Source organism: Schistocerca nitens, chromosome 11 (genome assembly GCF_023898315.1).
Source record: "Schistocerca nitens isolate TAMUIC-IGC-003100 chromosome 11, iqSchNite1.1, whole genome shotgun sequence".
Taxonomy (NCBI): Eukaryota; Metazoa; Arthropoda; class Insecta; order Orthoptera; family Acrididae; genus Schistocerca; species Schistocerca nitens.
In genome coordinates this window covers 170,535,473-170,560,462 of record NC_064624.1, presented here as the reverse complement: position 1 = coordinate 170,560,462, position 24,990 = coordinate 170,535,473, and the positions used below count along the sequence as shown (strand labels likewise).

General features: G+C 40.7%; 1 protein-coding gene across 1 annotated transcript in view; it reads right to left on the bottom strand.

The window, feature by feature from the left end:
• LOC126213061 (tRNA-dihydrouridine(47) synthase [NAD(P)(+)]-like) overlaps positions 1-24,990 on the bottom strand; it is a 213,678-nt gene that overhangs the window by 62,026 nt on the left and 126,662 nt on the right. Inside the window, exons 6-7 of the mRNA XM_049940635.1 lie at positions 19,282-19,476; positions 12,847-12,963 (exon numbers count right to left, since the gene is read on the bottom strand). Coding sequence (XP_049796592.1) covers positions 12,847-12,963; positions 19,282-19,476 — 312 coding nt within the window. The remainder of the gene's footprint in view (positions 1-12,846; positions 12,964-19,281; positions 19,477-24,990) is intronic.

Here is a 24,990-nt window from a genome sequence, read left to right as displayed (position 1 = left end):
CAGCCATAAAAATTCCACTCCCGTTTCGGAACTTGAAGTCCACGAATGGCTCCAAATGGTCTCCTAGTAGGAGAACATAACCATTTCCAGTTAACAATTGGTTCAGTTGGACCAGAGGACACACGCCATCCCGTGTAAACACAGCACACACAATTACGAAGCTGCTACCAGCTCGCACAGTGCCTCGTCGACATCTCAGGTCCACGGCTTCGTGGGTCAGTGCCTCGTTCGAAACCTACTGTCAGTTCTTACCGACCAAAATCTGGCCTCACCTGACCACACTACGGTCCTCCGACCGTCTAGGGCTCAACCGATACGGGCACGAGCTCAGGAGAGGCATATCAGGTGATGTCGCACTATTAGCAAAGGCTCTCGCGTCGGTTGCCCACTGGTGACAAATTTCACTGCTCCGTACTAATGGATACATTCAGTGTATGCCCCACACTGATTTCCGAGGTGGTTGCACGCAGTGTTGCTCGTCTGTTAGCACTGACAACTCTACGCAAATGCCGCTGCTCTCGGTCATTAACTGGAGGCCGGCAGCCACGGTGAGAGGTAATGCTACAAACTTGGTCTGTCGGCACATTCTTGACACTGTGGATCTCACAATACTGAATTCCCTAACGATTTACAAAACGTAATGTCCCAAGCGTCTATCTCCAACTTCCATTGTGCATTCAAAATCTGTTAATTTCCATTGTGCAGCCATAAGTACATCGAAAACCTTTACACACGAATTACTTGAGAACAAAGGACAGCTCCGCCAATACACTGCCCTTAATATATATCTCATGTCCACGATGCTACCGCTATCCTACGACTTTTGTCAGCTCAGTGTATACAAATTCTGTAAACTGACTCATTTCACATCATTTCAATAAAAGAATAGTTCATCTATGGATCATGTAAATACTTTTTGCTGTACGTCGGAACCTCCCATAAAGTTTTTATATTTTTTGACTTTGTGCCTCTCCGGTGGTATAGCTGACTGTGTAGAATCTCTCTGCCAGAGAGCCTCGTGGTACGAATGAGATCCACGAGGTGGCACGTGACGGACAGTGACGGGAGTCTCGAGTTAGCAGTGGCACGAGAAAGGTGGCGAGCACATCCCTGTGCTGGGAGTGGCCCATTGTATGTGCCAGAAAACTTGGCAGCACCGGGAGTGATGGTGTGGCCTAGTTGTTGCCGAGAGCGGTTGTTTGGAAGGCTGTAATTTGGAAAGCAGCTCCCATTTTGCACGAAGGAGATCGGCAGTTAAAGCAAAGTCGGAGGCTTGTACAGTTGTCACTATACTGTCGCTGTACCTCAGTTGCGTTTACACACGAGTACTGGATAACTCCATGTGAAGCTGAGCAACTTTATTATTGAGTACTTGCCCATCTGTGTGTTATAGTCGTACATTTTGCAAAATTGTAATTGAGCCTGCCCTTGTGGGGTGCCATTAGTTCCATGGCTTGTCATTTGTTTGTTTCAACTGTTCATTCTAAAAGCTTGTCACTGAGTTTGCCCTGGTGGAGGCCATTATTTGTATGCAATTGTGAGCCCAGTGGTGACTGATTTCCATTTCAGGTCTTACCACAGATATTTAATTATATGTGTAATGTATTGCTGGGAAGTGTGTGGAACACTGATGTATGAAATAAAATAAGACTGCAAGATTATGGCTCTGTAAACCCACTGAGGTGGCAGTAGATGAGTTCTAATGCTGCAGATTTGTTATCAAGTTAAGTAATTACTTTTTGTAATTGAGTAGTTCATGTTTCTCAATTTGGCATTCATCTGAAGGAGTTTTCCACCTAAATTTGTTTTGAAATTGTTCGGTACTCCTGCGCAGTAAATTAGCATATTTTAAATTTGGTACGAGAAAAACTGATGTGTACAAAACTTACGATAAGGGGGTCCCGCTGTTGATGTGTATTTCAAGTGCTTTTGCTAAATTGGATTTATCTAAATATTGTGATTAGGTTTGAATTGCTGCCAGTTTGTTGTTATAAATTTCTTTAAGGGTTGCTGCACACATTTTTAAGATAGCGCTGGGGACCTTAAATTTTGTTATCACAAGTAGTTTGTCCAGCTTTAGTTCAAACTTTTAATTCGCATTATAATTGCATTGGGCTCAAATTTGACACTGTTGTATCACCGGTATTTTATCCTCTATACTGATCAGTGTAAATATCATCAATTACGAATAAGTCTTGTGATGGAAAATATGTTTTTTAATAACTGTTGAGTACGAACTGTTCGTTAATAAATTTGTTTTAAAGGAGGTCTGAATTAATGTTAACCCGGCACCTTATCACTCCTTTATAGCTCCTACCATGCCATAATTAATGAACTATTTAACATCTAACTAATGAACTAACTTATTAATTAACATAAGCTACTCTGGATGTGGGTGTGAATGCTTCACCAGGTTGTGACGGGAAGCCTCTTGTGAGTCTTGGAAGCCCTAACAATAACGGGACTCACACCAGGTAGGCGAACTTCCCGGAAGGGGACTACAGGCCAAATAAGGCATGTGCACACTTCATTTCATTTCTGCAATATGTACTTGAAATAAAAATCAAAATACAGCCAGCCTACTGACTTCTATTAATTAAATATACATCCGCATATCATTCACAGCATTCACAGTCCGTGTGTGCCGCATGAAGTCATTCCAGATTCATATAAGAGACAGGTAGAGTGAGAGCAAGAGAAAGAGAGAGAGAGAGAGAGAGAGAGAGAAGACACACCAAAAACACAGACATTGCTACAGCCACAAAAACAAAAGATGATTGTATTCCGCATAATGGATAGAAAGTGTATGCGGATATATAAAAACATGCAAGTGAGAAAATACGGTGTACTGGTGCAGTGTATTAAAAATTGGACGTCTGTTATAGAAGAACACATGGAAATATTGTATGTGAGTGATAAACTTTCTTTTAGACATGAGAAGATTTTATGATCTCATTAAATTGACTTTACAGAGACAACTGAAGGTGTTTTAAATAAAGGTAGTGAAAGGCTATTTGCAATTTGTACGGAAACCAGATGGCAGTTATAAGAGTCGAGGGACATAAAAGGGAAGCAGTGGTTGGGAAGGGAGTGAGACAGGGTTGTAGCCTGTCCCCGATGCTATTCAATCTGTATATTGAGCAAGCAGTAAAGGAAACAAAAGAGAAATTCGGAGTAGGTATTAAAATCCATGGAGAAGAAGTAAAAACTTTGAGGTTCGCCGATGACATTGTAATTCTGTCAGAGACAGCAAAGGACTTGGAAGAGCAGTTGAACGGAATGGACAGTGTCTTGAAAGGAGGGTATAAGATGAACAACAACAAAAGCAAAACGAGGATAATGGAATGTAGTCGAATTAAGTCGGGTGATGCTGAGGGAATTAGATTGGGAAATGAGACACTTAAAGTAGTAAAGGAGTTTTGCTATATGGGGAGCAAAATAACTGATGATGGTCGAAGTAGAGAGGATATAAAATGTAGACTGGCAATGGAAAGGAAAGCGTTTCTGAAGAAGAGAAATTTGTTAACATCGAGTATAGATTTAAGTGTCAGGAAGTCATTTCCGAAAGTATTTGTATAGAGTGTAGCCATGTATGGAAGTGAAACGTGGACAATAAATAGCTTAGACAAGAAGAGAACTGAACCTTTTGAAATGTGGTGCTACAGAAGAATGCTGAAGATTAGATGGGTAGATCACATAACTAATGAGGAGGTATTGAATAGCATTGGGGAGAAGAGGAGTTTGTGGAGCAACTTGACCAGACCAGAAGACGGGATCGGTTGGTAGGACATGTTCTGAGGCATCAAGGGATCACCAATTTAGTATTGGAGGGCAGCGTGGAGGGTTTAAAATCGTAGAGGGAGACCGAGAGATGAATACACTAAGCAGATTCAGAAGGATGTAGGTTGCAGTAGGTACTGGGAGATGGAGTAGTTTGCACAGGATAGAGTATAATGGAGATGTGCATCAAACCAGTCTCTGGACTGAAGACAACAACAACAACAACAACAACATTAAATAAAGTGAAACATGTTGTAGAAATGAAACACTGCAGCTTTTGCATTCAATCTGAGACTGGTTTGATGCTGCACTATACTGGGCAAGCCTTTTCATCTCCAAACTCTGCTGCAATCTACGTTCATTTGAACCTGTTTACTGTATTCATCTCTTGGTCTCCTCCTACAGTTTCTACTGCCCACACTGCCATCCAATACTAAATTGGTGATCCCTTCATGTCTCAGAATGTGTCCTATCAACCGATCCTTTCTTTGAGCCATGTTTTACCACAAACTTTTCTCCCTAATTCTGTTCAGTACCTCCTCATTAGTTACGTGATCTACTCATTTACTCTTCAGCATTCTTCTGTAACACCACATTTCAAAAACCTCTATTCTCTTCTTGTCTGAAGTGTTTGTCATCCATGTTTCCCTTCCCTACATGGCTACACTCCATACAAATACTTTCAGAAAAGACTTCCTGACACTTAAATCTATATTCAATGTTAACACATTTTTTTCTTTAGAAATGCTTTTTTCGCCATTGCCGGTCTACATTTTATATCCTCTCTATTTCGACCAAATAGAAAAACTCATCTACTATTTTAAGTGTCTCATTTCCTGACCTAATTCCCTCTGTATCACCTGATTTAATTCAGGTACATTCCATTATCCTTTTTTTACTTTGTTGATGTTCATCTTATATCCTCCTTTCAAGACACTGTCCATTCCGTTCAACTGCTCTTCCAAGTCCTTTGCTGTCTCAGACTTAATTACAATGCCAACAGCAAATGTCAAAGTTTTTATTTCTTCTCTTTGAACTCAAATTCTTTTTCCAAAATTTTCTTTGGTTTCCTTTACTGCTTGCACAACATACAGATTGAATAACATTGGTGGTAGGGTACAACCCTGCCTCACTCCCTTCTCAACCACTGCTTCCTTTTTATGCCCCTGGACTCTTGTAACTATTACCCGTTTTCTGCACCAGTTCCATGTAACCTTTTGCTCCCTGTATTCTAGTCCTACTACCTTCAAATATTCGATGACTGTATTCCAGTCAACACTGTCATAAGCTTTCTCCACATCTATAAAAGCTATAAATGTAAGTTTGCCTTTCTTCTTTAAACTATCTTCTAAGTCAGTATTACAATGTGTGTTCTTATATTTCTCCAGAATGCAGATTGATCTTCCTTGATGTGAACTTTCACCAGTTTTCCCATTATTCTGTAAGTATTTTGTCTTCATAGTTTCCAACCTAGACTTATTACACTGATAGTTTGATAAAATTCACACTTCTCAGCACCTGCTTTTTTTGCAAGTGGAATTATTACAATCTTCTTGAAGTCTGAGGGTATTTCACCTATCTCATACATCTTGTACACTAGGTGGAAGAGGTCTGTCATGGCTGGCGCTCCCAAAGTTATGAGTAGCTCTGACAGATATTGTCTATCGCCAGGGCTTTATTTCAACTTAGATCTCTCTCACGTCCAATTCCATTTCTGAAATATTGCTTTCAAGTTCATCTTCCTTGTATAGACCATCTATATACTCCTTTCATTTATCAGCTTTCTCTTCTTTGTTTAGGACTGGTTTGTTATCTCAGCTCTTGATATTCATACAGCTGCTTGTCTTTTCCTCTGTAGGCAGTATTTATCTTTCCCCTAGTGAAATATGCTTTAAATACTTACATTTGTCCTCTGATCATTCCTGCTTAGCAATTTTGCACTTTCTGTCAATCTCATTTTCTAAATGTTTGTATCCCCTTCCACCAACTTCGTTTGCTGCACTTTCAAATTTTCTCCTTTCATCTGACATCCATAAATTTTTACTAGGCCTTGTCTTTTTACCTACTTGATCCACTGCTGTCTTCACTATTCCATCTCTAAAAGCTACCCATTTGTCTTCTGCTATATTCCCTTTACCTGTTCTAGTCAACGGTTGGCTAATGCTCCATCTGAAATTCTCAACCTCTGGTTCTTTTAACTCGTCCTGGTCCCATATCCTTAAAGTACTACCTTTTTCGAGTTTTCTTCAGTTTTAATCTACAGCTCCAATAAATTGTTGTCATAGTCCACACTTGCCCCTCGAAAAGTGTTACAGAAATATGTTTAAAAAATCTCTGTCTTACGATAATATAATCAGTGTGAAACCTTCCGGAGTCTCCAGGTCTCTTCCATGTATACAACCTCCATCGAAATAAAAAAATAAATAAAAAATTGCTATTCATGCTTAAATGCTGTACATGGTAGGAGGTTATGATTACTCTTACTGAGCTATAACAATGAAATTCTACATGAAGCTGGAATGCAATCTTGCTGTATCTTTGACTCATAAATTGTTGTCAAGAAAATTTTCTTTTATACAAAATGCTAATGAGATAAAACATTGTAATATTTCATAATTTATGTCAAAAAATGTGTTACATAAGATAGGTCCACTCCAAGCCGAAGTTCTCTGTGTTTCAGTTTCTGGGATTTGAAAAAGATCACTGAAAACATTTGACCATACCACCTACCAGGAAAATCATCAAATTTCTTCAATGTAATGTCGAAAACTGTGGATTGCTTTTTCAGTCAGTGAACCCAACTCAAAACACTCCCGCACAAATTTCGTCTTTAACATATGCAGTTATAAGAGTCGAGGGACATGAAAGGGAAGCAGTGGTTGGGAAGGGAGTGAGACAGGGTTGTAGCCTCTCCCCGATGTTATTCAATCTGTATATTGAGCAAGCAGTAAAGGAAACAAAAGAAAAGTTCGGAATAGGTATTAAAATCCGTGGAGAAGAAATAAAAACTTTGAGGTTTGCCGATGACATTGTAATTCTGTCAGAGACAGCAAAGGACTTGCAAGAGCAGTTGAACGGAATGGACAGTGTCTTGAAAGGAGGGTATAAGATGAACATCAACAAAAGCAAAACGAGGATAATGGAATGTAGTCGAATTAAGTCGGGTGATGCTGAGGGAATTGGATTAGGAAATGAGACGCTTAAAGTAGTAAAGGAGTTTTGCTATATGGGGAGCAAAATAACTGATGATGGTCGAAGTAGAGAGGATATAAAATGTAGACTGGCAATGGCAAGGAAAGCGTTTCTGAAGAAGAGAAATTTGCTAACATCGAGTATAGATTTAAGTGTCAGGAAGTCGTTTCTGAAAGTATTTGTATGGAGTGTAGCCATGTATGGAAGTGAAACATGGACAAGAAGAGAATAGAAGCTTTCGAAATGTGGTGCTACAGAAGAATGTTGAAGATTAGGTGGGTAGATCACGTAACTAATGAGGAGGTATTGAATAGGATTGGGGAGAAGAGAAGTTTGTGGAACAACTTGACCAGAAGAATGGATCAGTTGGTAGGACATGTCCTGAGGCATCAAGGGATCACAAATTTAGCATTGGAGGGCAGTGTGGAGGGTAAAAATCGTCAAGGGAGACCAAGAAGAGATGAATACAGTAAGCAGATTCAGAAGGATGTAGGTTGCAGTAGGTACTGGGAGATGAAGGAGCTTGCACAGGATAGATTAGCATGGAGAGCTGCATCAAACCAGTCTCAGGACTGAAGACTACAACAACAACAACATATGCCTCTTCCCTCAGAATATTTTTGAAACTAAGTTGTGACTGGGATTGCATAAATAATACACACAGCTTTGCATAAGACTTTGCTTTCAAATTATATTTTCAACATATACTTGCATTAATTCAGCAATAAACACAATCAGAATCAAATCAGTAAAGGAATGTGATGCGAATGTGTATGTGAATGCTAATGCAAGAGTCTGCATTGTTTCATGATTTATAAATCAATTGTGAAAATTTCTTGTCAAGTTATGAGGTATATTGACAGTGTAGTTATGCAATTTAAACAAAAGGTGGTACATCTGAAAGATTACATTTATTCAAATTTCATGCCAGTTGCTTAAGAGTGATGTGCTAATAGAACCACTATGAGGATGCAAATCTGATTTCCATTAAATACATGATGTAATAGTCATTAGCATTAGTTAACGCTGAGATTGTATGTGGTGGGTTGTTGTTAGTAAAGAATGCCTTTAAAGTGATGAAGACCCCATAATCAACACTTCTCCGAGTTCAAAAGAGATCACATAATAGGAATACGAGAAGCTGAATGTTCCTTCTGTGATATTGCAGAAAGACTTGGCAGGAATGTAGCCGCTGTACACGATTGCTGGCAGTGATTGTCAAGAGAATGTACGGGCGCAAGATGACAGTGCTTTGGATGGCCTCGTGGCTAGGGTGACCAGATTCAATTGTTTAAAAAGGAGGACAAACAGCTTCAAAAAGGAGGACAAAGGAAGAAAAAAAGGGGACACATCAAACGCGTCAACTGCAGATGAGGATACCACCCGTCGGCTTTGGACAAGTCACGTGACTGCCGGGAATTACCGGTAAAACTAATAGTTAATTGTTACTGATGGTCAGGTGGTGGTTAAATGAGCAATATAAAAAAAATTAAAGACATTGATTGTGGTGACAGTGTGGCGTCATTATTCTGTTATGTCAACAACACGCAATTGTTTACAAAGCGAAAAACGTAAGACCATTCACGTCCTTTCATTCGACGCACCGTTACCAACATCTACAATTCAAGCAGCCGCTGACGACATGTAAACTGCGATTTAACCTTTACAAATAAATTGAGTGACTATGAAACAATGAAATAAAACCGTGACAGTTAATCTGTCAAGTTATTTCTTACCTTTATTGGCCACTGAGATGTACGTTCGAGATCCACACGTCTTAGATTCCACTTCAAATTCATTTCTCCCTTTCTTAAAGCCGGATATTGCAGGAAAGGACATCAGAAAATGTACACTTTCGTTTAGGCGTAGCCAAATATATTGGAACAAATAAGCCCTCGGTCACAAATATGAAGTAAAAATTGACCTGGTTTCGACGCTACTATTAGTGTCGTGTTCAGAATTAGACTAACTGTTCTAAAGCATATTAGGTATATAATACATTAATAAAATTAAAGTTTGTACTGAGTGGAAAAGATGCAGTACTTACAAGTCAGATATTAAAAAAGATCTGAGCCGGAAAGGCGACGTCATGAACAGTTGTGAGATGGCGAGCCGCTAAGGGCTGCTCGTACTGTGGACAAGGGTTGCAACAGGACTGAGGTGCCCACATTAGAAAGTGTGGGCAAGTAAACACGGTGTTGCTACGAGCGCCATCTAGTAGACGCAGAAACAACTAGGCTACTGTACATTCAAAATTAGACACATGAAATTGTGATGCAGCTGATTCAGGCATAATGTAAGCATTAGTAATAACAGGATGAAGTTACATATTTATCTGCTTTAAATAGAGATACATTTTGTAACGTAAAAAACGTTAGTTATGACATACAAGAAAACAGCAAAGATGTGACGGGAAAACAACATTTCGGTAAACTGCATGAGGAAATCTGAATCAAAGATCAAGCAATGGCTTTATACAGTCAAAAAAGTTTGTATTTCGCAGCTGCAGCTGTTTGTTGAGAATGAGGCCATCATAACGAATGAGATGTTTGAAAATCTCCAATTCCTCTAAGACATCTATCGGTATGCAGAATATTGTTATCGCCTGTGGCTTTAGGCACGTGTCCAGTAATTAAGAGATGATTGGCAAAGGATAAATTTAGGGGACTGGTGCCATTCTTTGTCTTCTCCCTTCAGTACAAACTTTAATTTTATTAATGTACTATCTATCTAATATGTTTTAGAACAGTTAGCCTAATTCTGACGACGACGCTCATAGTAGCGTCGTAACCACGTCAATGTTGACTTAATATTTGTGACCGAGGGCTTATTTGTTACAATATAATTCTGACACGGTCACTGAACCTTAGCAGCTATGTTCAAAGATTTATAGCCAAATATTTTACGTAACTCACTCGGTAGAAAATTACGCTCACAAATCACACGTGCACTACAGAAAGCCAAGCCAATACAAAGCGAAGATACGAAACGAAAATTTTAAATAATCGATATTTGGATTTGCTTATAGGTAGACCAATGATAACATCGACGATCCCGGTGCCACCTACTAACACCGCCTTTGTGCGTGTTTATCATGAAGACTGTGCCAATAGTTGAAGTATTTAAGAAAAGAGCAATAGAACAGGACGAATTGTAAAATTTAACTGTATTACGCTCAACTTTCCGAAAAAGCCGGGCACTGTAAAAATCCGCCTGGACCCCAGACAAAGGGCTAAAAAGGAGGGCATGTCCCGATTAATCCGGACGTCTGGTCACCCTACTCGTGGCAGTAGCGAGAGGAGAGACCGCCGTGTTCGGAAAATGGGTCCGGCACATCGTGCGGCATATGCAGCAGCAAACTGAGCAGCAGTTGGCACCACAGTGACACAACAAACTGTTATAAATTGGTTACTTCAAGGACACCTCTGAGACAGATGCCACTGACACCAAACCACAGGGATTTGTGACTTCAGTGGTATCGAGTGACAGCACATTGGAGGGCAGGTTGGAGAACTGTTGTGTTTTCTGATGACACCTGGTTCTGCCTCTGTGCCAGTGGCGGCCATATGCTGGTTAGGAGGGGGACAGTTGAGAACCTGCAACCACCACGCCTGTGCACTAGACACACTGGACTTACACCTGGAATCACAGTCTGCGGTGTGATTTCGTATGAAAGCAAGTCGTTACCTCACAAACCCTGACTGAAAATTTATACATCAATCTGCTGATTCAACCTGTCGTCCGGCCGTACATGTACAGCATTCCAGGGTGTGTTTTCTATCAGGATAAAGCTCTCACACACAATACTGCTGTAACCGAATGTGCTCTGTAGAGTGTCAACACGTTGCCTCGGCCTGCTCGATCACCGGATCTGTCTTAAATCGAGCACATGCAGAACGTCGTCGGACGACAACTCCGGCGCCGTCGACAAACGGCATTAGTCGTCCCTGTACTGACTCGACCGAGTGCAACGGGAATGGACGTCCATCTCGTAACTTGACATCCGACACCTGCACAACACAATGTATGCATGTTTGCATTCTTGCATTCAATCTTCTGGTGGCAACACTGGTTATTGATATACCAGCATTTCACATCTGCAATGGTTATATTGCACTTACATTACCCTGTGACCCTGCAATGTTAATCGCTTAAATTGTGTCACCTAGACAAATGTATTCCCAAAACTTCATTACTCTAGAACAATTATTTTTGGTGTTGCGATTTTTTTTTTTTTTCATCAGTGTAGTTTGTATTATGTCTCTATAATTTGTTTTCTACTTGCTCTTACATAATCTCAGCTTCTGTGATTGAACATTACCTACTATTAATTATATGTACCTACAAAACCATAAAAATTACAACAAAATTCTTAAGCTTGAAGAAAGAGGCACCACGAACCTTCTTTCGTGATTATTAAATCGTGTATTAGTGATGATTAAATCATGCCCTGTGCAAAATTCTATCAGGTAGGTTCCTCTTTTTTTTCCTTTCTCCTAGTCCATATTCACCTACTATTTTTCCTTCACTTCTTTTTCCTACTACTGAATTCCAAACCCCCATCAAAATTAAATCTTCGTCATCTCTAAGTATCTGAATAATTTATTTTATCTTGTGTGAGGATCCAGTTGGCATATAAAATTGTACTACTGCAGTGGACGTTGACTTTATACCTGTCCTGGCTACAATACTGCATGCGTTCACTATGACGGTCATGGTAGCTTAATTGGAGTCATATTTTCTTATTCATTATTAGACCTACTCCTGCATTACCCGTATTTGATTTTGTATTTGTAGCCCGGTATTCACCTGACCAAAAGTCCAGTTCTTCCGCCACTGAATTCACTAATTCCCATTATATCTAACGTCAACATATTCACCCCCCTTTTTATATTTTCCAACCTACCAGTCTCATTAAGGAAGCTTACATTCCACACTCCAATGCATAGAATGTTTAGTTTCTGAACAACACAAAATCCAGGATGGAATGTAACATAATTATGAAAAGGATAGTTGCTACTTACCATATAGTGGAGATGCTGAGTTGCAGGGGGGCACAACAAAAAGACTCACAAAATAAGCTATCAGCCAATAAGGCCTTCGTCAACAACAGACAGACAGACAGACATACACACGCAAACGTAACTCACAGGCATGTGACTACAGGCAGTGTGGTTTCAGTTGCCCGAGACTGCAGTTGTATGTGCAAGTTGCGTTTGTGTATGTCTGTCTGTCATCTACTGTTGACAAAGGCCTTACTGGCCAAAAGCTTTAATTGTGAGAGTCTTTTTGTTGTTGCATCTCCGCTATATGGTGAGTAGCAACTTTCCTTTTCATAATATTGTGACCGTAGTCTCTGGCTGCTGAAGCCAGGCTACCTGTCATCAATAGACTCCACACACACACACACACACACACACACACACACGAGCATAGACTCTGGTGTAGTAGTCTGTGTGTGTGTGTGTGTGTGTGTGTGTGTGTGTGTGTGGAGTCTATTGTTGTCAAAGGCCTTGTTGGCCAAAACCTTATTTTGCGACAGTCTTTTTGTCATCCCTATCTGCGACACAGTACCTCCGCTACATAGTGAATGTTCAGTTTTGTTTTTCCTTATGACAGCATCCTCCTGAGGAATCCTCTTGTACAGGTGCAAAAGACAGAGTGACTAGCACATTATTTAGGTTTGTATTCCAAAGCTTACCCACTGAACAACACAACAAATTACAACACACATCCTTGTGACGCACATCACAAGAGCAAGATTACTTCTCTAGTGCAGCACCACAGCCCATCGTCACCCAGTCTAGAGCACGGGACCAACAAATTAACAAAACTGCAGAAATTTGCCCGAACCGTGAAACGTGTGACACTTACTTGTTCGTAGACGAGCTCGATGGGACAGCCGAGGTTGATGTCCAGGAAATCCAGCGAGATCTGTTCTTCCAACATCTGCGCACAGCGGGACATCACATGGGGGTTGTTTCCGCATATCTATAAAAAAATGTGCCATAAATTGCAAAGACAGAAGCAACAGAAAATTACACTACTGGCCATTAAAATTGCTACACCATGAAGATGACGTGCTACAGATGCGAAATTTAACCGACAGGAAGAAGATGCTGTGATATGCAAATGATTAGCTTTTCAGAGCATTCACACAAGGTTGGCGTTGGTGGCGACACCTACAACGTGCTGACGTGAGGAAAGTTTCCAACAGATTTCTCATACACAAACAGCAGCTGACCGGCGTTGCCTGGTGAAGCGTTATTATGATCCCTCGTGTAACGAGGTGGAATGCGTACCATCACGTTTCCGACTTTGATAAAGGTCGGATTGTAGCCTATCGCGATTGCAGTTTATCGTATCGCGACATTGCTGCTCACGTTGGTCGAGATCCAATGACTGTTAGCAGAATACGCAACCGGTGGGTTTAGGGGGGTAATACGGAACGCCGTGCTGGATCCCAACGGCCTCCTATCACTAGCAGTCAAGATGACAGACATCTTATCCGCATGGCTGTAATGGATCGTGCAGCCACGTCTCGATCCCTGAGTCAACACATGGGGACGTTGGCAAGACAACAACCATCTGCACGGTCAGTCTGACAACATTTGCAGCACCACGGACTATCAGCTCAGAGACCGTGGCTGCGGTTACTCTTGCAACTGCATCACAGACAGGAGCGCCTGCAATGGTGTACTCGACGATGAACCTGGGTGCACGAATGGCAAAACGTCATTTTTTCGGATGAATCCAGGTTCTGTTTAGAGCATCGTGATGGTCGCATCTGTGTTTGGCGACATCGCAGTGAACACACATTGGAAGCGTGTATTCGTCATCGCCATACTGGCGTATCACCCGGCGTGAATGGTACAGTGTGCTATTGGTTACATGTCTCGGTCACCTCTTGTTCGCATTGACGGCACTTCGAACAGTGGACATTACATATCATATGTGTTACGACCCGTGGCTCTATCCTTCATTCAATCCCCGCGAAACCCTGCATTTCAGCAGGATAATGCACAACCGCATGTTGCAGGTCCTGTACCGGCCTTTCTGGATACAGAAAGTGTTCGACTGCTGCCCTGGCCAGCACATTCTCCAGATCTCTCACCAATTGAAAACGCAAGGTCAATGGTGGTCGAGCAACTGGCTCGTCACAATACGCCAGTCACTACTCTTTGATGAACTGTCGTATCGCGTTGAAGCTGCATGGGCAGCTGTACCTGTACACGCCATCCAAGCTCTGTTGACTCTATCCCCAGGCGTATCGAGGCCGTTAGTACGGCCAGAGGTGGTTGTTCTGGTTACTGATTTCTCAGGATCTATGCACCGAAATTGCGTGAAAATGTAATCACATGTCAGTTCTAGTATAATATATTTGTCCAATGAATACCTGTTTATCACCTGCATTTCTTCTTGGTGTAGCAATTTTAATGGCCAGTGTGTAATGTGTCATCTGAGCCAACACACACAACTATGTTCAGTGCACATTAACTGAATATTAATACCACACATTTCTGTTATCCATTTTATCTTTTTTGCCCCCGTATAATGTAAAACACGCTAAGTTCGATCAAATGTCAAAGTTTTGCTCACTGTTTTTTCCAATTACTGTGGCGTAGTGCATCACGAATTTTTGCCTCAAGATTGTTCGATCAATAATGAGTATTACCTTGACGTTATGCGCCGTTTGCTAGAAGGAATATGCGAAAAACGTCCGGAATAGTGTAAAGACAACTCACGGCTTTTCCAGCACGATAATGCGACTTCTCATTCATCGTTCCTTGTGAGAGATTTTTTGGCCAAAAACAATGCGACACTCGTGCCTCGGCCACTATATTCACTGGATTTGGTCCCCTCTGACTTTTTCCTGTTTCCAAAACTTGAAGAGACCTATGAAAGGACGAAGAATTTTAGCGATTGAGGAAATGAAAACTGCATTGCTGTAAGTACTCGAGGCTGTACCGAGAAGTGCTTCGAGGATTGGAAGAAGCGTTGCCACAAGTGTACTGTATCTGAGGGGGATAACTCTGAAGGGGACAACATGAATATTGATGAATAAATAAATATTTTTTCATGAAAATATGAAGTCACCTTACTTTTTGAACACCCCTCATGTACCAGTATGCTACTCAGGTGGCATCCAATGCCTCGTCCACATTCAACGTCACTGCCCTCTCCTGTTCAACCCATTGTGCTGTTACTGCTTCTCCACTGAGATCACAGCACTCCCTGCATCCTTTTATACTTGTGGCTCCACTTCTCATGACATCTAGTGGTCAACTCTGTATTACATAGGGGCATCCAGATACATTTGATCAGATAATTCAGGTACACTACTAAGTATGAATAGACACATTATAGAGAGTACGCGAAGGAACTTGCCACTCTTCTTGCAGCAGTGTACCGTAGGTCTCTAGAAGAGCGTAGCATTCCAAAAGATGGGAAAAGGGCACAGGTCATCCCCGTTTTCAAGAAGGGACGTCAAACAGATGTGCAGAACTATATCTCTAACGTCGATAAGTTGTACAATTTTGGAACACGTATTATGTTCGAGTATAATGACTTTTCTGGAGACTAGAAATCTACTCTGTAGGAATCAGCATGGGTTTCGAAAAAGACGGTCGTGTGAAACCCACCTCGCGCTATTCGTCCACCAGACTCAGAGGGCCATAGACACGGGTTCCCAGGTAGATGCCGTGTTTCTCGACTTCCGCAAGGCGTTCGATACAGTTCCCCACAGTCGTTTAATGAACAAAGTAAGAGCATATGGACTATCAGACCAATTGTGTGATTGGATTGAAGAGTTCCTAGATAACAGGACGCAGCATGTCATTCTCAATGGAGAGAAGTCTTCCGAAGTAAGAGTGATTTCAGGTGTGCCGCAGGGGAGTGTCGTAGGACAGTTGCTATTCACAATATATATAAATGACGTTGTGGATAACATCGGAATTTCACTCAGGCTTTTGTGGATGATGATGTAGTATATTGAGAGATTTTAACAATGGAAAATTGTACTGAAATGCAGGAGGATCTGCAATGAATTGACACATGGTTTGACGCACGGTGCAGGGAATGGCAATTGAATCTCAGTGTAGACAATTGTAATGTGCTGCGAACATATAGAAAGAAAGATCCTTTATCATTTAGCTACAATATAGCAGGTCAGCAACTGGAAGCAATTAATTCCATAAATTATCTGGGAGTAGGCATTAGAAGCTATTTAAAATGGAATGACCATATAAAATTAATCGTCAGTAAAGCAGTGCCAGACTGAGATTTATTGGAAGAATCCTAAGGAAATGCAGTCCGAAAACAATGGAAGTAGGTTACAGTACACTTGTTTGCTCACTGCTGGAATATTGCTCAGCAGTGTGGGATCCGTACCAGATAGGGTTGATAGAAGAGATAGAGAAGATCCAACGGAGAGCAGGGTGCTTCGTTACAGGATCATTTAGTAATGTCGAAAGCGTTACGGAGATGATAGATAAACTCCAGTGGAAGACTCTGCAAGAGAGAGCACAGTACCTCGGTATGGGCTTTTGTTGAAGTTTCGAGAACATACCTTCACCGAGGAGTCAAGTAGTATATTGCTCCCTCCTAAGTGTATCTTGCGAAGAGACCATGAGAATAAAATCAGAGAGATTAGAGCCCACAGAGGGGTATACCGACAATATTTCTTTCCACGAACAGTACGAGACTGGAAAAGAAGGGAGAACTGATAGAGGAACTCAAAGTACCCTCTGCCACACACCGTCAAGTGGCTTGCGGAGTATGAACGTAGATGTAGATTACAGAAGTAACTTACACCAAGGCAAAAAAAAAAAAAAAACAAATTATAGAGCTTAATCAGGGATTTAGACAAGAACATATATATAAACACTATTATTATGTATATGGATGAAATAATCCAGGAATGGTAGTAAAAATCCATCTGATGGGAGGGAGGCAAAACCCTTACAAAAAGACGGCGATGGGAACATTATTACTTGCAGATAACTAGATACTAATGTCAAAGTAACAACGATTTACAAATATCCATATACAAATGTGAAAACATTTTCACAGAGTGGAAAAGGAAGATTTCGGCAAATTAAAACAAACAAAATTGTTGCAAATTGTAAAATCTTGCAAAAATCTGCAATTGATAATAAAATAATACAACAGGTAAAAGACTCTATATATGCAGAGCATTTTGAAAGTCATCATGCACTGGACTACGGGCGAAAATTGTGTCAGAAGTTTAACACAAAGCTGGCAGAATGCAAGTTGGCAGAAAGTTTTCCTCACTGATACATGATTGTTTTTTAATTCATTCTACTGTTCTGTAATGTTTAAATGTTCAGTTCAATTGACGGAAGATAGCGAAGCCAGGTTTAGTGCTTAGAAGTTCAATTTGTTTAAAAATGATCGTGCTTTCAACTGTTTTGAAGGTTACAAATACACATATTTAATGCAGAAGCCATTTGCTGAAAAATTCCTGGGAAAAGCTGAAACTAATCGTAATGTGGTTTGTTGACTTAATTGAAAAATTTAGACGGATAGGGACGGTGTGAGATGCTGAATGAACTGGTAGACCATCTAAACTACATAAACAGAAGTAGTAGTTTTTTTTTTCCTGAGTCTACGCAAAACAGCCCAAGTCGGCACAAGAAACAGATACTGGGAGTGCAGCTGTGCGTAAAGTGTTAGGCAAACACTGAAATTGCTCCCGTATAAAGCGACAGCTGTGCACAAACTGAAGGATGAGGATCATGATAAGTGAATCCGTTACTGTTATTGCAAATGATTTACATCTTTTATTGAGAGTAATACCATTCGTATTCTGGATATCACCTTCTACACAGACGAGGCCTACTTCAAACTCTCCGGTCACGTTAAAACACAAAATACATGATTATGATCAATGGAGAAGCCACAAGCTCTGCTTGAAAAGCCATTGCACAATCAAAACCTGCAAGTGTTGGTAGCAATATCCAGATGAAGCATCATTGGACCTTCACTTTTTGAAGAAACTGTAAACAGTAATGAAAGTTATTGTTTAACATGCACACACCAGTATATACGACTGGTGGCTCACACTAAATCCTTCCATCGGGCGAGGTGTACCACCAGTGGCTCATGCTAGACTCTACCAATTGTATATGAAGATAGTAACTGTCCTCAAAAGAACAGATACCATTGATCACCGTGCAGCTTCTCTAGAATAAATGATAATTAATTGAAACCCTCAGCTGCCAACAGGTGTCCTCGATGGGGACAGCTGAAAACGTGTGCCCCGACAGGGACTCGAACCTGGGATCTCCTGCTTACACGAATCACTGAGCCACCGAGGACACAGATGAATAGTGCGACTGCAGGGATTTATCCCTTGCACGCTTCCCGTGAGGCCCACATTCTCAACTGTCCACAATCTACATATGTAATGTTTCTAATAGATACTTTGCCCAGTCGTCACCTGACTCAGCAAAAATCTGTCTTCGATGCCAAGCTATGACGATCTAACGTCAAAATTATGGTAGAGTAAAAGTTGGGAACCATACTAAAAAATGCTCCTATTATGAAGGTTTTGATACAGGTGGTGCACATTCATTGCATTATTGTCACTTTCATCACTACTTTGAGAACTAGATGCACTTTCAACTCTGTCTTGCAGTTTTTCACCATCTGAATCACTGAGAGAGAAATTATTTGTTTCAGTATTACTGTTGAAACGCTATCAACAAACTGTTGTAGATCCCCCTCACAGTCATCACTACAAACTACTCTTTTCACTGTGTCGGTCATTAAAAATTGGCTACCATGTGGCAGACCCTGTCTTCAGTTTAGAAGACATTTGCAAGCTATGCGTGTCATACGATTTAAATGCTACCGACACTTTCTCATTTGGTGCAATCGGGTTAAGGCTGAGGTAGGGGCATTTTCGTGAACTCGAGACATAACAGACGCAGTGTTAATCGTAAATTGCTTCATTCAAAAAGAGTCACTTTTAATCATAGCATGGATATTGATTCCCTTATAATGAAACTTAGCAATAACCCACATTGAGAGGACACATTTTACACAGGCACACAGTTACGTAGGTTATTACAGTGATATATCTATTTGGGAAGTAAGTTTCCCAGTAATACTGTCTGCAAACATTCCAACGGCAAATCAACACAACAGCAAACAATAGGTCAAAAGTCTTACTGACCCAATTAACAGTTTATAATACCATCAAACAGCTGGGAAATTTAAAATCATTAGATTTATTTTTCTAGCTACAAGAGTGAAACGAGAACGCGAGCTCCCCTGCTGACTCACCTGCACGCCGAAGATGTCCTCGGAGCGGTGGCGCTTGGTGAGCGCCCACTCCTGCACGGCCCCCTGCAGCAGGCTCGAAGCCATCGCCATCTCGCCACACGTCACATCCGCACCCATCTCCTTGCACACCCTGCGGAACGGCAGGTTCCCCACCGTCGTCAGTGGTGACAGGTACAGCTTGTCGTGCCAGTCGATCTGTGGCCACAACGGGCGGAGACATTTAATAATTCTATAAAATTACACAGAGAGAGAGAGAGAGAGAGAGAGAGAGAGAGAGAGAGAGTGAGAGAGAGACTGGCCAGTATAGCAAGCTATATGGCTTGCAGATGAACTGTTCTCAAAACAATTTATGCTCCGGGCAGCCACAGCTGTCAAAATCCTTATCAATGAAAAATCACTACTGCTGTCAAATTATCATTTATTGAAATGGCTGGTTTCACAGCTACTAACTGCATCATCAGGTTTACATCTGATGAGGGAACATCACAAGTGTCATAACCCGATTTTCAGATACCTCATTCAGTGGAAGAGGGGTCAAAATAAGTGAACACACGTCTCTGGTTACCTGTAGTTACTCCATCATTTCTGAGAAAATGACGGTCAAAGTTTTCGAAAGACCGGTGTCTTTTTAAAGAGCAATGAGCCTGACTGAAGTTGGAGTTCAGTGGATAGTGTTGTGATTTCACCTTTTTGGACCCTGTGTTTGGAAGCCAATTATTGTTTTATTTGATTTTACTGCTTTCAGCTCCACATGTTTGTAGAAGGTTAGTACAAGAATGTTTCTTATCAAGTTACGGCATACAGGGGCATAATAAAAATTGTAAAATTACAACTGGGTTTCAGAATAAATGGCATAACATTTATTATACATGTGTGTGTATGGTATTTTCAGGATGTTGCAGCATTACATTCCTGCAAACAAGAAGAAAACGAAGTCTTGCATCGTCGCATTGGAGACGACATCAAGCAAAATGCGAGGTAACAAAGAATACTATCAAACTTCATAAATTAATTCATATTTAATCCAACCAGAACAGTACACAGTAAGTATATTTTCATTTAGGATACAAATTTTTGGCTGTGATGGCATAGACGACTGAAATTTCGACGAGTGTTTACATAGCGATGCCTGTTTACTGGAATTTAGGCAGCTGAGCGATGCAGATTGTGGTGGTACATGTCACTATTCAATGTACCAATGAAAGACGGTCATGTAGAAACCTAAGTTTACAGTAATAGTGATAGAGGAAAGACTGCATGCCTAGCACCGATTACTGTATTTAACACGGAATGAACGAGAACTTGTGAAAGCCCATTATAGAGACAGTCATCTTCAAAAGCAGTGCATATTTCTGTAAATGACTGTGAAATTAAATTAAAGCTTTTTTTAATACAACACAATGAGCAGAAGGAATGTTGCTATTAGTCAGATTGTGATCATCATTAAGGCAGTGACACAGCATACTTTTCCACACTACCAAACACTGCAAACTTGTAATACAGCTGGCTGCGACCCAATATTCTGACAATGAAAAATCTTGCTTACTCTGCTAATGCTATGTTCCTTGAGCAATAACTTTGCATATATTCTGTGTTTTCTGCTTTGTTCCAAAGCTGATGAGTAGGAATACAAAGCACTTTCTGCAAAAATCTGTATGAGAATCAATGTTAAAGATCATAACACCGTCAAAGAAAACTTAAAGTGCATGAAATGTTGTAAAAGGGAATCATTAAGAGTTATGGGGACTGTTAAATAGAGAAGCATTGTGAAAAAAGTGAATACATGAGTTTGTAGCTTGTTGGTAGTAATCATAATCTTCCATTATCACAGCATATTCCTGCAGAATTACAAGTGGCACCGCATAGCTGGACAGAAGACTTAAGGGTATAGGTAATTACAAACACACAGCTGGCGGATCACATTCATGGAATTGGTACCCTGGTTAAGTACTCTCCAGCAGCAAATACTAGCAGTAACATTTCAAGATATAGTGAACATTATGTTTGGTGGAGGAAGATAGCAATCATGGAACCCATTCGTGCACACAGTCAGTGAAATGTGTTAACCTATTATTAAAGTATGTGGGACAAAGTCTGTTCAACTACATTGATGTTTTGAATCTTCAAAAAATGAAAACCACGGTCAGAAAAATGTGAATGAAAAACAGAAATAGAAAAAACTGGATGATTGCGCACTGGAAGTGGAGCGGTATGAAATAGTGTGTTTGAGTACAATCATGGAAAGAAGCTGTCTGTTGCTGATGAGTAACACATAACTAATGTGTGGGCCTTCAAATGTGCCACAGATACTGATAAGCCAAGACACTGTGACCACTGCCCATCGCGACATCAGAAGCCACCTGGTAGCATTGCTGGCAAATGATGAAGTAACGAAAAAGTACGTAATTGGAACAGGCACAGACTGGGGTTCACCCTAGCGAAGATATGGGCTGCAAATGGGGGAATCCACCGAGATCAGCGACTTTGACAAACGACAGATTAGTATTATGCAGAGTATGTGAACTAGTATCTCAAATGTGGTGAAGCTGGTTGAACGTTCACGTGCTCTGTCACGAGCGTCTACGGGCAGAGGTAAAAGAACAGTGAAACTACAGCTACACACTGAATGGTTGGATGTCCGTGACTTCACACAATCTGATCTGTAAAGTAGGATACATGGTGATCTGTGGCATCCCACTTACCTAAATTACAACATCAACAAATTTGCCACAAAATTCTACTTTCACATTTTCAAATGCATCAGTTCTATTTATAAGCCACACTACCATGACTGGTGTGGTAGTTAGCACCAAAGCGAAAGGCAAAGGCACAGAGTGTATTTAAGCAAGTATTGGCACAGTAACCATATGATATTTGTGGAACACTCACATCTTAGGCTACAGACCTTTACTGGATGTAAAAACTAAAATTCCATCCAACCACAGAATGTGATACGTGCCAACAGCACCATCTTTCATTCGATGCAAGGAAGATGTAGTTTCAGTCATTAGTTCTCTAATGGTGCTGTCTGTCTCACAAAAGACGTACTGTCTGGGTTAGTTCTCGGAGGCATCAAACTATTGATTTGATTTGTTTTCAAGAATTATAAAAAAATAATACAAAACTGTGTCACTAATAGGCGAGTGTTATTCCGTACGTCTCGTGTTTTCAAAGAATAACATATTATGTACTTTCTTTAAAGTTTTTGCTGCAACTGACGGTTTATTAACTTGTTCAGCAAGTTTTGCCATGCCTCATTCATGATACAAATTTTTGTAATATTCTGCAATAAAAGTATATTGCTTCGTCTAGTAGTCCAGTTAGTAGTAGTTTGTTCTGTAACATATGCCACAATGTATTATGTTATAACAGTATGGCTTATGCCCAAGTTAATGGTTGTTCAGTTTATGTTTCAATATAGTATAGTATCAACACTCAGGGATGCCACAAGTTTCCCCAAGTGAAATTCTCTGATATTTCCCTGATTTCCAGACAAGATATAGCATTTTTCCCTGACAAATTTTGAGATCTCAAGGGTAAGATATAAGTTGACAAAAAATGTAAAGATTTCTGAATTTATGAACGTGTGAGCAAAAATCTTAAGCACTAACATCAACATCTTTTGTAATGAACAGTTTCTGGACAAAGAAAGCAAGCCAAATTGTATATATGTTTCATTAAGATCACTGATTTTCTTTTATTTCAATAAAACAAAACACATTTGGTGACAAAATACAACGTATTTCATTAGAGTTACAAGACAGATTTAAAATACCTTCACTGACTTCAGAAATAACCTCAGAAAAAAGTAGGCCCCTTTAAAGAAGTGTATAAGGTGTGAAAGAGTTGTGTAAACCAACACTATAGGTGACCGCCAATAAAGAAGCAATGTTCACTACTGTTGGTTATTACCAACTTTGTTATGTCTATTATTTTACAGGTACTGTGTGACTTTTCTTTCAAGAAATACACGAGTACCTAGCAAACCTACTGCCAGCGACTGCCACAAATTTCTTCTTCTTATCATACATACTTTCTAATATATAAACTACTTTCAAAGTGCCAAAATGTACTAGGATAAACAAACTATCTATAAAACGCCGCACTGTACAATGTACTTGCAGTGAGACAGTCGCAATTCCTGATATCACTTGTGGCGAGGAGCACCATAATCCTGGGTGCACGGATAAACCACGGAAATCCGCCGCATTACACCACACACAAACAGACCCGGCCTGCAGGCATATCGACGAGACTAGATCCGACAGTTAGGGCCCGCAGATTAGTGGGAAGCTACGCGCTTCAGATCGGCAGGCCCAATCCGTTAGTGACAACAACAGAAATGGCCTGTGGTTTTGGCCCATCATGAAAGTCCACACGTGTGACCAGCTATTCATACGTCTCGGACACTATGGTGATGAAATGAGACCACAGTGATCAATCCGTGCAACAGATAGCTTGTGCAAATATTCTGAGAATCAATACTAATGAGGAAAGGTAGCAACGCACCATAAAGATGATTGCGAAGCGACAGACAGGCACATAGAAAAGAAAAAAAAAAATGTTCAAATGTGTGTGAAATCTTATGGGACTTAACTGCTAAGGTCATCAGTCCCTAAGCTTACACACTACTTAACTTAAATTATCCTAAGGACAAACACACACACACATGCCCGAGGAAGGGCTCAAACCTCCGCCGGGACCAGCCGCACAGTCCACGACTGCAGTGCCTTGGACTGCTCGGCTAATCCCGCACGGCACATAGAAAAGACAATCACTTTCTCACAACTAAATTTTTGCCATAGCCTTTGTCAGAATACGAGAGCACAGATACATTCAGACAATCACTCAGACACAACACACGTACACATGACCACCGTCTCCATCCGCTGTGTCAACAGTCTCTGAGAATCAGATATCACGTCTGTCTGCCTCTCGTTGGCAGCTGCTGGGCTAGCAGCAAGAAGTGGTGGCAGCACTGACTGCAAGCTGTGGGGAGTGGTAGAAAGGGGAGAAGCAGTAGGAATGAAATAGTAGGGAAGCAAGGCACATAGTCAGTTGCACCCAGCCACCGACGATGTGCGACATCTCAGTAGATAAGCCGTTTCATCTACTGAGACAAAAAAACGAAGTTTTTTTCCAAATTTTTTTTTTTTCAATTTTCCCTGATTTTCCTGTAGCAACTCTGACGCTCCAATGCAACCGGGAAAATTACACTGCCTAGTACAGGAGCTAGATTGACAAAAAATTCAGATTTTAGCCCTTCAAGAAACACAATTCACAGATGAAGCCACAATAGATTATGCAAATTATTGCATCTTTAAGTGTAAAACAAGAAAAACTTATTGCTAAAGGTGCTCCACTTCTGGGAATGGCTTTTGTCGCACATAAAAGTATAATAGACTCCGTAAGAGATACGTGCCCCATAAGCAACCGCCTTATCACAATGCGCATGCAGTGCACTAACAAGAAATATACCTTCATTAATGTTCATGCCCCCACCAACATTGCTAACAGAAAAGATCGACAGACTGTGGAGAAATTCTGGACTGATCTTGAGAAAGCAATGGCTGATTGAATTAGCACATATCAATATTTTGGTAAACTTACTGACTGTGGAAATTTGTGCTGAATTAATAACAGGGATGAAAAGCAAGTGTAAGATTTTTATTTATAAGGATCGGAGAGAAAATTTGGTAAGTTCAGCCT